Source organism: Anabrus simplex, chromosome 1 (assembly GCF_040414725.1).
Source record: "Anabrus simplex isolate iqAnaSimp1 chromosome 1, ASM4041472v1, whole genome shotgun sequence".
Taxonomy (NCBI): domain Eukaryota; kingdom Metazoa; phylum Arthropoda; class Insecta; order Orthoptera; family Tettigoniidae; genus Anabrus; species Anabrus simplex.
The window spans coordinates 318756164-318768748 of NC_090265.1; the positions used below are offsets into that span (position 1 = coordinate 318756164).

At 41.2% G+C, this 12585-nt stretch overlaps 1 protein-coding gene across 4 annotated transcripts in view; it reads left to right on the forward strand.

The window, feature by feature from the left end:
* Positions 1-496: 496 nt before the first annotated feature.
* Positions 497-12585, forward strand: part of LOC136856744 (putative fatty acyl-CoA reductase CG5065) — a 110977-nt gene continuing 98888 nt past the window's right edge. The window contains exon 1 of one of the 4 annotated variants that reach the window (XM_067134830.2): positions 497-610. In XM_067134830.2, coding sequence (XP_066990931.2) covers positions 602-610 — 9 coding nt within the window. In that variant the 5' untranslated portion in view covers positions 497-601. Of the gene's footprint in view, positions 623-12585 lie in introns of all 4 variants that reach the window. The other 3 variants (XM_067134829.2, XM_067134827.2, XM_067134828.2) reach the window with 3 other exon arrangements.

Consider the following 12585-nt stretch of genomic DNA (forward strand, 5'->3'; position numbering starts at 1 on the left):
AGCCTTAGTTGAAATGGACTCGGCTCAGATGCCTGCTTCCTGTAAGAATACTCTGAGGAACACAGGTCTTGGCATTGTTTTAGTGACAAAGAGCTTCATGAGATCTTTTTATCAACTCTTACCCTGAAAAAAAAAATTCTTAATTAATAATTGATCTATGCCATCTGCCTCTAATTGATGAAAAGAAATACATTAAGACTGAAGAAAACTTCTAGATCATTCAGAGAGGTAAGGGAACATGCCAATTTCAACATCTATTCTATTCTATTCTGTACATTTCTACCAACAACTGCCAAGAATTCTTTGCTTATTTTAAGTTTTGACCTCAACCTTGACTCCTGTTTGTGAATTCAATTGTGAATGCATGAAGCTGATTTAATGGGAGCAAACAGAAATTGCCAGTAATGGAATAAAACATACAAAACTGAATGAATTGCATATTGTTGTTGCATAGATTTACCATTAATTTCCATAAATCCAAAGTTCCCGTATATTGTGACACTGCATTGTTTAGTTGACCAGCGGTCAAGTTACTCATTGGTTTCTATCATATTTCTCAGTGGAGAAGGCCATCATCCACTTTGGGAACATCCGACTGAAAATGGCTCAGGTAATCTATCCTGTAAGTTTGATTTTCTTTACGAATAGAAGATATTTTAATTCTAATGTAAACAACTTGTGAGTGATTTAGAGAGGAATATTTCACTGTATAATATTTCACCAGTTTCAAACGAAACCTAGTTTTACTGACGGCCAGGGAAACATTTTCAAGATAAATTATTGCTGGGAATTTGACTCCTTGCTTAATTTTACTATTATTACTTCTTATTTTGGAGCTAGCTAGTGACTCTTTGGCTATCAGCAATTTGGACTTATATGTATTGAATTGCATTGAATCATCTTGAGCCTTCTGTGCATTTTCTTAGCTGGAAATTAAACTAATTTATTTAATTTATTTATTTACTTACTTATTCATCAAAGTATCCTCCTTTTTTCTATGACCTTTAGTCTATCCAATAGCAGCAATTGGGAATTAGAAGTGGTGGGGAGGGGCACACAAATGTATAGACAACAAAAAGTACCTGGGTCCAAAGGATATAAAGGGGGAGGTGGGTAAACATCAAAATTGCTATAAAATGGTAAGTTTTTTATGCTCTCTCAGCAAATTTCAATAGGTACATAAAGGTAATAATTGTACCATACAATAAAACTTTCACCAAAGGAACAATAATTACGCATGTATTACAATTAAATAGAGGTTCGGTGTGATCATACAGATAAAAAATCATTTAGTACTTGGCTACTCACTAACAAAGTACCTAACAGACACTGGATAGAACTGAATAGACACATTGACTGAGCGAGAATGACAGACTACAAATGCGTGTGACAAGCGGGTGTCCTTGGCAAAAATATACCCCTGCTACCCTTCGTCAAAGAACGTGCTGCACATTTCTCCACAGTCTCCACTACTTGCTGTGGCACTCGACAATTTAGTTAATAATTAAAGAAAAGAATCAGCTCAAAAGACAACAGAGTTTATACAAATTGTTTTTAATAAACATTTAAGTTTTTCTCCACAAAGTGGAGGGGGAGACTCCCCCCTCCCCCCCTCCCCCCCACACACACCACACCACACCTCTTCATCACTACTGAGTCTATCTTTCCAGCAATATTGAAACTCTCAGAATAGGATAAGCTTGGAGGAGAAGAAAAATGTTTATTATCACTAAACTATTTTGTATTCAAAGATTCTGTAGGGACTGAAACAAATGAAAGTTAGGTGATGCAAAGGCTGCAGATAGGGGATATGTTAAGACCTACATAATGTCGCACAACTTTCAATCAATCAATCAATACTGATCTGCATTTAGGGCAGTCGCCCAGGTGGCAGATTCCCTATTTGTTGTTTTCCTAGCCTTTTCCTAAATGATTTCAAAGAAATTGGAAATTTATTGAACATCTCTCTTGGTAAGTTATTCCAATCCCTAACTCCCCTTCCTATAAATGAATATTTGCCCCAGTTTGTCCTCTTGAATTCCAACTTTATCTTCATATTGTGATCTTTCCTACTTTTATAAACGCCATTCAAACTTATTCGTCTACTAATATCATTCCACGCCATCTCTCCGCTGACAGCCCGGAACATACCACTTAGTCGAGCAGCTCTTCTTCTTTCTCTCAATTCTTCCCAACCCAAACATTGCAACATTTTTGTAACGCTACTCTTTTGTCGGAAATCGCCCAGAACAAATCGAGCTGCTTTTCTTTGGATTTTTTCCAGTTCTTGAATCAGGTAATCCTGGTGAGGGTCCCATACACTGGAACCATACTCTAGTTAGGGTCTTACCAGAGACTTATATGCCCTCTCCTTTACATCCTTACTACAACCCCTAAACACCCTCATAACCATGTGCAGAGATCTGTACCCTTTATTTACAATCCCATTTATGTGATTACCCCAATGAAGATCTTTCCTTATATTAACACCTAGATACTTACAATGATCCCCAAAAGGAACTTTCACCCCATCAACGCAGTAATTAAAACTGAGAGGACTTTTCCTACTTTTAAAACTCACAACCTGACTTTTAACCCCGTTTATCAACATACCATTGCCTGCTGTCCATCTCACAACATTTTCGAGGTCACGTTGCAGTTGCTCACAATCTTGTAACTTATTTATCACTCTATAGAGAATAACATCATCCGCAAAAAGCCTTACCTACGATTCCACTCCTTTACTCATATCATTTATATATATAAGAAAACATAAAGGTCCGATAATACTGCCTTGAGGAATTCCCCTCTTAATTATTACAGGGTCAGATAAAGCTTCACCTACTCTAATTCTCTGACATCTATTTTCTAGAAATATAGCAACCCATTCAGTCACTCTTTTGTCTAGTCCAATTGCACTCATTTTTGCCAGTAGTCTCCCATGATCCATCATGATGTTTGTATGAGTGACCAAAGGCATATGAGGTCTTGCTTCTTGATGGAACACAACTCCATTATTTTTCTGTTGACTAGTTCTGGCCTCTTCTATTGAGTGTTTTTAATTCCTCCAACTGGCTAACATATACTTGTGAATTGTGATTACTTAGTGACCTAACAGTGCAGAATGTCTTTGAAACCCCATCAGACATCAACTGTTAATTGTTTCCCGGACAGGTTGTGAAAATAGAAGTGTTTTGAAGCTTCAATAAATGTTAGGGGTGTCTTACCCACTTGTCTGTGGTTTGAAACCAACTAATGCACATGGGATTTTAAAAAATGAAGTCATATCCTTGTGGTTCAGTTTCCATATAAAACTAGATCTGCCTGTTGCTTCTTAAAAGGTGCCATTTCTTGCATCTGTCTCTTGGTACAGGCCAGATCAAAATGTAGCTTTGATTGAAGTTTCAGTTTTATTTATAGCTGTGATAGTATGGAAGCTGCTGAAGTATAGGTGGTGCTGAGTAATGATGTTTGGAGCATGGTTACAGCATTTGAGTGTTATGAAATATGCTACTCAGAGGGCCAGTAGTTCTGTAATAACATTTTCTGGCCCAATGAGGAAAGCAATGGCAAACAACCTTGCTCCTTATCATGTCTTATACACTTCCTTATAGCGCTGCCATGGTTTTTGCAGTTTTCCTTTAACCGCATAACATTTTATGGTTTTATTGAAGGATTCAGCCAACCTCTGGGTTGAAGACTTAACACATTGAACACTGAGAAGGTGAAGTTAGATCTTATACTGTGGACTGAGCATTTTAGTGCGTATTCATATTTTAATACAAAAATAACTGATAACCTTACTTATAATCACAAACCTAGTTTGGATTCGGCAACGTTTGAGCTATGCATACATACCTTGTTTTTCAAAATTGGAGCTAAACCACTAATTTTATAAATAAATATAAAAAAACTTTTTTCTACTTTCAATTTTTTCATTTCACAATGCATATTAAAACATGAAAAGTTATGTATTGACACACACCACAATACATTTATGAAACACAACATACATACTAGTCATTGAGAAACTAAACAAAATACATTAATTGTGGAAACTGGCTCTAGTCGTTGGCCGTGCGAGACCATGTGGCTATGAAGCTGCCTCGGTAGTACCAACTTAGTATCATAATAGAATTAGGTTCTGATAGTGTGCTGCTACCTGGTATATTTTTAATGAACTACAAGCACTGTGGAATGTGTTCGAGCACTATGCTAATGTTTGTAGTATGTTGTAGCGGATATATAAGCACTAGAACTCAACGCCGTACGGCGTATGTCCCTCGTCCTCTACGGAACATTACCATCGATGTATGGCACACATTGCTCCTCTTCAAAGTGTTAAAAAACTAGAGGTTCAGTGGCTATGATCATGATGTACACACTCAAATAAAACTACAAACTTGCTTTCTTTACTAAACATTCATGGACAGTCCTTTAGAAAATTCCCAGAATCTCTACTAACTCTGAAGTCATTAACTATGTGCTGGCATTTGTGTGTATCTTTATGAATGATTATCCACTGCTGAAGGTCTTCTAGAGCTCTCTTAGTTTTCTTGGCAAGTACCCTTCAGCTCTGAATTCCAAAAACCATTCCTGAACTACAGTAAAGATTCAGCAGCAGCAGTCCTTTCATTTACCGGGCAACTTGGCCGTGCGGTTAGGGGCGCGCAGCCGTGGGCTTGCATCCGGGAGATAGTGGGTTTGAATCCCACTGTTGGCAGCCCTGAACATGGTTTACCATAGTTTCCCCATTTTCACACCAGGCAAATGCTGGGGCTGTACCTTAATTTTTTTTTTTTTTTGCTAGGGGCTTTACGTTGCACCGACACAGATAGGTCTTATGGCGACGATGGGATAGGAAAGGCTTAGGAGTTGGAAGGAATCGGCCGTGGCCTTAATTAAGGTACAGCCCCAGCATTTGCCTGGTGTGAAAATGGGAAACCACGGAAAACCATTTTCAGGGCTGCCGATAGTGGGATTCGAACCTACTATCTCCCGGATGCAAGCTCACAGCCGCGCGCCTCTACGCGCACGGCCAACTCGCCCGGTGTGTACCTTAATTAAGGCCACGTCCGATTCCTTCCCATTCCTAGGCCTTTCCTGTCCCATCGTCGCCATAAGATCTATCTGTGTTGGTGCGACATTAAAGCAAATAGCAAAAAAAAAAAAAAGAATCATTTCATTTATTCCACAAATATCTTTATTCATCTGTGCAATATTTTTAACCCTCCTTATTAGTATCATATGCTAAAAATGTGTCTATGTTATCTGTGTACATAATTCAATGAGAGACCGTAGTTTCTACTACTGCTACTGAATACTGAGAGGCATAATCAAGAGACAGTTTCATGTGATTTTACCACATGTGTAATATATTATTATTTCCGTATGGACCCTGTTGGATCATGCATTACATTTTTGATTCACCTTTCTAACAGACCATATTGCTTTTATTCTTTCACTGTGTGCCTGTTTTCTTTCCTCCAATCTTTTAGGGACTTCATTCTCTGGCTTTACTACTCATCTATTTACCTTCTGATGGTAAATGTTTCTGTCCAGTATTTCTGACGTTTCTCTTTGGGCCTTTTCCAGATCATTTTTAACATCTTGTATCCATGGTACGTTCTTAAGTTTTTCAGTATATGTCAAAATCTTGTGGGTTAGCCTTGAAGACAATAGTCTGTGAACATGTCCATAGAATTTCAATCTTCATTTCCTGATGTTTGTGGCAAGGTTGAACAGTCTTTCTGTATCATTGCATGATTTGAGTCTATACCCTTTGTCTTTTGTTTCTGGACCCAGAATTTTCCTCAAGATCTTCCTTTCCTCCTTCAAGATGTTTTCTAGATCACCTTTATTATTAAGTACTAAGATTTCACTTGCATACAGCACTTCAGGTTTAATCACCATATTATAATGTTTGATTTTTGTATGTATGGACATGCATTTCTTGTTGTCACGGGTTCTCCAATGTGCTCTTTTGATTTTTTGTAATCGGACTTTCTGTGCTTCCTTTTCCAACCCTGTTCATTCTAGGATCTCAATGAGATATTTAAAGTATGGAACTCATTTGATCTGCCCATATTTTTTTTGTAATTCCTGAATGTTGAATTTAGTGCAAATAAATTTGTCTTCTCGAATGAGATTTGTAGTCCAGTTTTCTGAGCACAATCCTTGAGGACTTCAATCTGTTGGATCGCTGATATGTCACTGTCTGTTAGTATAGCTAGGTCATCTGTGAAAGCAATTGACCTGTATGTCATCGTTCTTTCGTCCAAGTTGAATGGGTTTCCAGTGCTTCTGAGCTTTCAATTCCTTCTCCCATTCTCAAATGAATTTACCAAGAACAAGGTTGAAAAGCAGCAGTGACAATCTGTCATCCTGTCGCATGCCAGTCTTAATCGCAAAGGGCTTAGATACTTCACCCATGAATTTCACTTTTGATACTTGTGTGATATACACGGTGCCCACAAATGATTGGAGCGGTTTCAAAAAATCCTGTTTGTTTATTATTTGTTGTAACATTACAAAATTATATAGACAGACAGAAAAACTCACAACGGTTTATGTGCCTACAAGTGCTCGATATGTGCTTCATGAGTGACTCTACGCACATCAACTCTATAGTCAAGTTCGTCCCACACCTGACATAGCATGTCGCTGTCAATTTAACCAAAGGCGCTGATGATGCAGGCCCACAGTTCTGTTAGATCATGTTGGCATAAAAACTGCATCTTTCACATAACCTCATACGAAGAAGTCACAAAGGGTGAGATCAGGAGAGCGTGGAGGCCATGGCATGAGGGTGTGATCTTCATTCCCAATACAACTTTTTGGAAGTCTGCTGTTCAGAAAGTCATGAACATCAACATGGAAATGAGGTGGAGCACCATCCTGTTGGTCTCCAACTGTGGCATGAGCCAATTCTCCAGTATATTCAGGTAGATGTGCCCTGTAATGGATTTTTCAGTGAAGAAGAAAGGACAGTGAACTTTAAATTTCAAGATGGCACAGAAAACATTGAGCTGGGAGAGTCACGAACGTGCTGCACAGAGTACGGGAATTTTCAGTCCCCCAAATTCGTACATTGTGCCTGTTAACTTTACCACTCAGAAAAAAATGCTGCTTCACCACTGAAGACAAGGTTGTCACAAAGTTCATCATCTTCCATACGCTCCTGAAAATTTGTACAAAACTCAAAACGGTTCACTTTGTCAGCCGGCAACAATGCTTGGAGCAGATGCAGACAGTAAGGGCTCATCCGCAATCTTTTCTTTACGACCTTCCAAACGGTCGAACGAGGCATGTTCATTTCCCTGCTCACTCAACGAGTTGACTTTTGCGGGCTATGATCAAAACTGCGTCGCAAATGCTCAACCGTTTCCTCAGGCACACTAGGCCGGCCTGTTGATTTTCCCTTGCAGAGACATCCTGTAGTTTTGAACTGTTGATACTTTGTTCTAAAATTTCATCGCACTGTTGTCACAGATTGGCTGGAATGAAATTCCAGAACAGCATACGCTTTTTCACTGTTAATCGCTATCTTGGCAACTGTTGGAGTAGAGGATGCATCATGTCTGCCGGATGTTGCCACTGTTGCGTTCTCGCGGGCATTGGGGGAAGCACAATGTCTGGAGGGCTATTCAAACAAAACTTCAAACTTCAAAATTCAAACTTCAAACTTAACTTTGAGGAATACTTGGCTTACAACATCAAATACCATCACCATATCTCTAATAATTTGGCTAGAAATAATTGACAGAACCGCTCAAATCATTTGTGTGCATCCTGTATATATAGATACAGATAGTATAACTGGGTGTGGAAAATTTTTCTCTCACCTAAATATCAGTCGATGAGAGATGTGGAGAAAAAGCAAGTAAGGAAGCATGCTAGTAGTTTTATGCAACTCTCAATATTGTGATTATAGCCATTGGACCTGCAATTTTATGTGAAATCTTAACCACACAGATCTGATTTTTCTTTTCAAAAATCCTATATGCATTGATCAAGATTTGCACTGTAGCTACCTTGATGAGAAGTCAGTGATCATTTCATTTGATTACCACACCCTCAGATAATGAAATAGATGGCAGTAACTCTCTAGACAAGATCTTTTAAAAATAAAAGTTAACTCATTGCATGAAATTCTCAAAAAAGATGAACATTTCAATTCCTCCCTACTATTCCTTCCTACTATGACAATACCATTTCCACTATAATTATCATTTCTCCTTATCCAGATGCAGCCAAGTCAGGATAAACAGAATTCCTCTCCACAACTCTTCAACACCATCACTATAGTTTTGCTAAGGTTCCATTCTTTTATGCTGTTCTTAAGTAGGTCCATCCAATGTAATCTGAGTCTTCTTTTGGCTTCTTCCCTTTCATTTGTAACTCAGTAGTTTGTTTTGTATTCTATTTCCAATCATCTAGACAGATAGATAAAGAATGGGTGAACCCTGCCTTCGCAGGGCTCCACACGTAGGTCTGTGAAGACCCTTTGTGTCCCTTAAACAGGTTTGCCTAGCCCAGCACTAGTGCTCCTATAAAGGATACCAGTGTCCAGATGTTGGCATTCCTGATGTCTTCCAGGCTCACGAAATGTGAGCCAAGGTATCGATGTCTAGTGCTTGCAAGAGCCTCGCACTGACATAACACATCCGCGGAGGTCAACTCCTCCCTACCGCATCTTCTACATATCGGATCCTGACTGATTTTCATGATGTGTAGGTGTCTCTGTAAGGTATTGTGGCCTGTCAACAGTCCAACTACCATTCACATTCTAGTCCTATTCAAATTTGTCAGGACCTTTTTATAACTTTGGCTAGGCCCTTTGATAAGTTCACGTGCCTGCCTTGCTATAGTTAACCTCTTCCAAATGTTTAACTGAGACTGGTTTGTCCAGTGGGATATTACCAGTTTCACACTTTGGAGTGACACTCCCAAGAAGGGCTCTGGTCCTATGAAAGGACCTTTTGAGCCTTGTTTCGCTAGTTTGTCAGCTTCTTCATTTCCACTGATACCCATGTGCTCAGGGACCCATAATAGGGTAACTGAGCTAAGTTCACACAGCTGATCTAACATCCTTTGGCATTCCCATAACATTTTTGATGTTGTTTTAACTGCACATAGTGCTTTTAACGCTGCCTGGCTATCGCTGCAAATGGTGATGCATCTTCTGTGTCCAGGCATGTTCCATATATATACAGCACAGGCCAGTATTGCGTATACTTCGGCCTGGAAAACAGTAGCGTATTTACCCATAGGTAGGGAGAGCCTTGTCTTAGGCCCCCAGACCCCAGCGCCTGTGCCCGTCTCTGTCCGCGAGCCATCTGTGTACCATGTACACCCCCCAGACCTAAGACAGGCCCCAGGATCTGCGGCCCACTCCTCCCTTGTGGGTATCACCACTGTGAACTTATAATTCAAATTAAAACTGGGCTTCATCAGGTCCCCGATCATCATTGTCGTAGGGCAGGTCTGGTGAAGCCTTGTAAGAATAAAGGCATGACCTCTATTCAGATTCTTGAAGGACCATCCTTCGAGTGACCAGAGGCGGTAGGCACTCATTCCCGCTATTTCCTTAACATATAAATGTAAGGGGAGAAGACCTAGGATGGCCTCCATTGTACATAACGGTGTAGTATCCAGTGCCTCTGTTATTCCTAGACATGCAAGTCTTTGGACACTGTTTAACTTGGTGGTCACAGTTTTACTCTCCAAACCTGGCCACCAGACTAAAGATGCGTAGGTGATCGTGGGCCGTACAATAGAAATATAGAGCCACTGGACCACCTTAGGTCCTAGGCCCCAAGTCTTTCCGACGGCCCTCCAACAGGCCCACATAATCTTGCGAGCCTTATCCACTTTATGGTCTATATGTTTCTTCCAACTCAGTCTTGCCTCAAGGATTACCCCTAGGTACTTAACTGAGGTTGTCTTAACTAATTTTTTCCCAAATAGGAAAGGCTCTGACAGTCCGTCTATCCTCCTCCTCCTCCTGGAAAAAAAAACCGCGAGCTCCGTCTTGTCGGGATTAACCGACAAGTCCGTGTCGTGGCACCATCTTTCCATCCTACGTAGGGAGCTCTGTACGAGCTCTGAAACCGTACTGGGGAAATTTCCTACCACCATCAGGCTAATGTCATCTGCATAGCCTTGGGCGTAAATTCCTCCAACATTTAACCTGGTAAGTAGTTCATCCACTACTAGACACCATAATGTTGGTGATAATACTCCTCCCTGTGGACACCCCCTGTCTATATTAGCTCTCAACATTACTGCATTGAGGGTAAACAGAACTTGACAGCCCTGCAGTGAGGCCATAATACATTTTATGAGCATCCTGCTCACTCCTCTTCTCTCTAGACTAAGTTCTATGGAGCCCAAAGATGTGTAGTTAAAGGCCCCTTCTATATCTAGGAATACAACCATAGCAAGTTGTTGCTGATCCAAGGCACTCTCCAGCCTAGAAACCAGCTGGTGTAGTGCCGTCTCAACCACTTCCCTAGTTGATATGCATGTTGATGAGGATGCAGGGGACAGTCTCTTAATACTTTCTCCCTGATATGTCTATCCACCAGTCTTTCCAAGGTCTTAAGAAGAAAAGACGTTAGACTGATGGGTCTATAATCCTTAGACCTTCTGGGTTTGGGTATATACACTACCTTCGCCTGACGCCACAAAGAGTACACGTACCCCATAGTGAGACAGGCTCTAAAAATTCTGACCAGGTATGGTATAAGGACCCCACTCGCTTCCTGAAGAAGCGCCGGGAAGATCCCATCCATTCCTGGGCTTTTGTAGGGGGCAAAAGATTCTAATGCCCACTTCACACTTCTTGGGGTAACAATCTCTGCTGCTTCCTTCCAGCCACTTCTATCGGGGCTGAAAGATCCGCTCGATTCTATTTCACTATTCATGACTGCTGAACCTGGAAAGTGGGCATCAAGCAGTAAGTTCAGGGTCTCCCTCTCTGTGGATGTACATCCACCCGAAGGTGACTCCAGTGAGCCCAGCCTTGCCCTTCCATCCAAGGTTAGAATTTTATGAAGCCTTGCCGCTTCATGTTGACTTTCAATGGAGTCACAAAACTGTCTCCAAGATTTCCTAGAAAACTTTTTGACTTCTGACTTGTACCTTCGTTGTGATTCTTTATAAGAATCTAGGCTTTCTTGATCCTGAAGTTCCCTGTATTTATTCCAGAGCCTTCGTGTGTTTCTCCTCAGGTGTTCAAGATAACTATTCCACTTGAAGCTTCCTGTTACTCTTTTTGCCTTAAGGACTGGGCAGTTTAATTCATAAGAGGTAACCAGTGTCTGTGTGAGAAAGCTCACACTGAGCTCCAGCTCCTCTTTGTTCTTAATTATGTTTGAGGGTCCTCCTTCCAGTCCCCTCTTCATGTCCTCCCTGAACAAAGTCCAATTGGTTCATCTAGGGTTTCTATAAGGTAGGATCTCAAAGGAGCCATCTATATGAAATACAATGTGTCTATGGTCTGACAAGGAAGGCTCCAAAGAAACTTTCCACTTTAAATTCCTGTATGATTCCCATGGAACCCAGGGCAAGATCTATGATGCCCTCACTCCTGTTATTGATGAAGGTAGGGGTATCACCTATGTTCATGATCTCAAGATCAGTTGTACATAGAAATTATATGAAATGCTCTCCCCTTTGGTTTGTATGTTTACTTCCCCAAATGCTGTGATGAGCATTGGCGTCACATCCTACTATGAGGTTTAGTCCTTGTTTCCTACAGTATATCACCAGTCTCTTGAACTCCTCTGATGGGGGTGGAGGTTCAGAGTCTCCTGGGAAATATGCAGAACAGACAACCAGTTCTCTTGGCTGTCCGCCCTCTTCATATCTCACTAGAACTGCTACAAGGTCTCTAGTAATGAAGCCTGGTATAGCCCAAGCGTTATGATTCTTAACTAGTATACATGCTCTAGGCTTTTCCTCTGCGACTCCACTGAATAGAGTGAAGCCTGCACATTTTAGTCCCATGATATGCCCCTGTCTAAGCCAGGGTTCTTGTATCAGGGCAACCGAAAACCTGCCTTTCTGGATACTTCTGATAAGTACCCTAGAGGCCGCTATACAATGTTGTATGTTTGCCTGTATGAAAGTAATCATTTCTTACTTTTATGCAATACTTTACCTTATGTGGTCTCCGGAACGTGCAGCTCCGTCTCCCGCAATGAATTTTGAGGCTTGGCTGGCCCTGGTTCCTGTCCGGGCTCCCGCTCTTCGCCCCCGCTGGTCTCAGTGTTGTCTGTGGTGGGGTTGGTCCTCTGCTTGTCGCGCTTGCCGCCACCAAGGTGAAGGTAGAAACATGCACCCCGCAGAAGATCTTCTTCCCCACCACTTTCTCCACATCTCTGGAGTCCATGCAGACCACAAGTCGGACACCTCTCTTCTCCTCCTTGCGGTCGTAGACCCTCCAGCTGTTGGGATTTAAGCCATGGTTCTGGCATGCCATTCTTCCCAAAAGGACGTTATTGTCCTTTGGTTCTCCTGGTATCCAGACCATGACTCTCTTATAGGAAAGGAGTTTATCCATGCCCACAATTGTGAGCC